Genomic DNA, 2,464 nt, shown 5'->3' on the forward strand with positions numbered 1-2,464 from the left:
TTTGTGCATGTTTTATAGTCTTTCAGGCCTTCCGTACTTATAAGCCAACGGTCGGCACATATGAGGATTTTTCTCTTTAACTGTATGGTGCGTTAATATATTGGGAGGGGGGGGGGACATCTACTCCAACAGATTGTGAAGTAACCATAGAAAATATGGCGAATCGTCAGCGATTGGTAAATTTTCAGATAAATACCCGCACGATTTTCGCTAGGGTGTTAGGGTTGCAGCGTGCGGGTGTTAATCTGAAAATTTACCCAGCGATATGTGGCCCACATGAGATGGAAATGATTGCTTCATTGAAAGAAAAAGATTGTTTTTCGAGAGATGAGTTTTTTTTCTTTAACCTCTTTCAGTCCAATCTCCGGACGCACACCCATGTGTACGTACGGACATGCGCGCATACGCGTTTGCTATGTCCTTTTTTACTCCTTTACAATTTATATTATTGTTTTATATTTTCTTTACACATTTTTGTGTATTTTACCTTTCACCCTGCTTGTTTTTTCATGTGCATGTGCGTATATGAACCTTTTTTGGGCGCGTGTGTGGGAGTATGTCTTTTTTTTTGGCGAATGTGTGGGTGTGCATGTGTGTCTCTCAAGCGAGTGTGGATGAGTATATGCATATAGGCACATGTGGTTGTGCGTGCGCGCATGTGTATGTATGGACATACGCGCATACGCGATTGCTATGGGCATAACGGTCATTCTAATAGCTCCTTTGTCTTAATAACAGCCAATCACATAGTAGTTTCCCTTCGTTTAACTATCATTTTCATGGCATATTTTGTTTTCCTCGGTAACGGAAGAGATGCCGGCATGGGTTTCCGCTCCGACATCAAAAAGTCGGAGTTTTATCATGGCAACCAAATGATTGTCACATATTATATTTACAGATAAATTCCTCTATTTACATAATATCGAGGTCATTCTTGTGTTGTCTTACAATTTCTATCTATCTATCTATATATATAACATCATTTATATATTTACGTTATATAAAACTACATACATATATGTAATGTTAAACGGTGTGAAGGTGTAGTTGCAGTTTACAAATTGTTAGGTTTCACCCAATGTTTAATGATCTCGTTTGTTAATCAATGTAGAAATGTTACAACACTTTCATTTTGATCTCTCTATAACTAATACAGTTTCTTTATTATTTCAGATGACATTGGCACAAAACAACTTTTGTACGTTCGACGCATCTGGTATATTTATCATTTTTCTGTAGACAAAAGGAAAATGTTTCAGAGAAGTGATATAGTTAACCAACTGCTACAAATCTAGGCTTGAATTGCTATAAAATATTTGCTCTGATCTGAGGTTCATAACAACAGTTCTCCATCTCATTATCTGGTGCTTTTGCATTCTAATTAAACTTGAATATATTTGCAAAACGGTTTGCAGAATTTTAGATATCGGTAACAACAGAGTTAATAGCCCGTGAAATATTTTGTAAGGAATAAATTATAAGAAGAAGAATAAGAACATTATATGCTGTGTTAAAGAGAAGAAAGATAAGGGAAAAATTTAATGCTGTGAGAAACGTAAATGGTGGGATCTATTTATATGCCATAGAGAAATGTCAAAAGAATTAGGAAAATCACAACATTGGTGTGAAATCTGTGGTAAATCATTCCCTAAAAGTCGTGAGTTGATAAGACACATTCGTGTTCATACAGGTGAGAAGCCATTTCACTGTGATATCTGTGGTAAATCATTCTCTGAAAATAGTGTGTTAACTAGACACAGACGTCTTCATACAGGAGAGAAACCATGTCATTGCGATATCTGTGGTAAATCATTCTGTCATAACAGTGACTTAGCTAAACATACACGTATTCATACAGGAGAGAAGCCATTTCACTGTATTATCTGTGGCAAGGCTTTCACTGAAAATAGTGTGTTAACTAGACACAAACGTATTCATACAGGAGAGAATCTATTTCACTGCATTATCTGTGGTAAATCATTCTCTCAAAACAGTGACTTAACTAAACACACACGTATTCATACAGGAGAGAAACCATTTCACTGTGATATCTGTGGTAAGGCATTCACTGAGAATAGTCACTTAAGAAGACACAAGCGTATTCACACAGGAAAGAGACCACATCACTGTGATATCTGTGGTAAATCATTCTCTGAAAACAGTGACTTAACTAAACACATACGTATTCATACAGGAGAGAAACCATATCACTGTGAGATCTGTGGTAAATCATTCTCTGAAAACAGTGACTTAACTAAACACATACGTATTCATACAGGAGAGAAGCCATTTAAATGTAATATCTGTGACAAGACATTCATTGAGAATAAACAGTTAAGCAGACACATGCTTATTCATACAGGAGAGAATCCATTTCACTGTATTATCTGTGGTAAATCATTCACTGTAGGTAGTGAATTAGCAGTTCACAAACGTATTCATACAGGAGAGAAGCCATATCGTT

General features: G+C 36.2%; 1 protein-coding gene across 1 annotated transcript in view; it reads left to right on the forward strand.

Moving 5' to 3' along the window:
* LOC128251127 (zinc finger protein 665-like) overlaps positions 1-2,464 on the forward strand; it is a 5,647-nt gene that overhangs the window by 827 nt on the left and 2,356 nt on the right. The window contains exon 2 of the mRNA XM_052977573.1: positions 1,174-2,464. This exon is cut by the window's right edge and continues 2,356 nt beyond it. Coding sequence (XP_052833533.1) covers positions 1,591-2,464 — 874 coding nt within the window. The 5' untranslated portion in view covers positions 1,174-1,590. The remainder of the gene's footprint in view (positions 1-1,173) is intronic.

This window comes from Octopus bimaculoides, chromosome 28 (genome assembly GCF_001194135.2).
Source record: "Octopus bimaculoides isolate UCB-OBI-ISO-001 chromosome 28, ASM119413v2, whole genome shotgun sequence".
In the NCBI taxonomy this organism is placed as follows: Eukaryota; Metazoa; Mollusca; class Cephalopoda; order Octopoda; family Octopodidae; genus Octopus; species Octopus bimaculoides.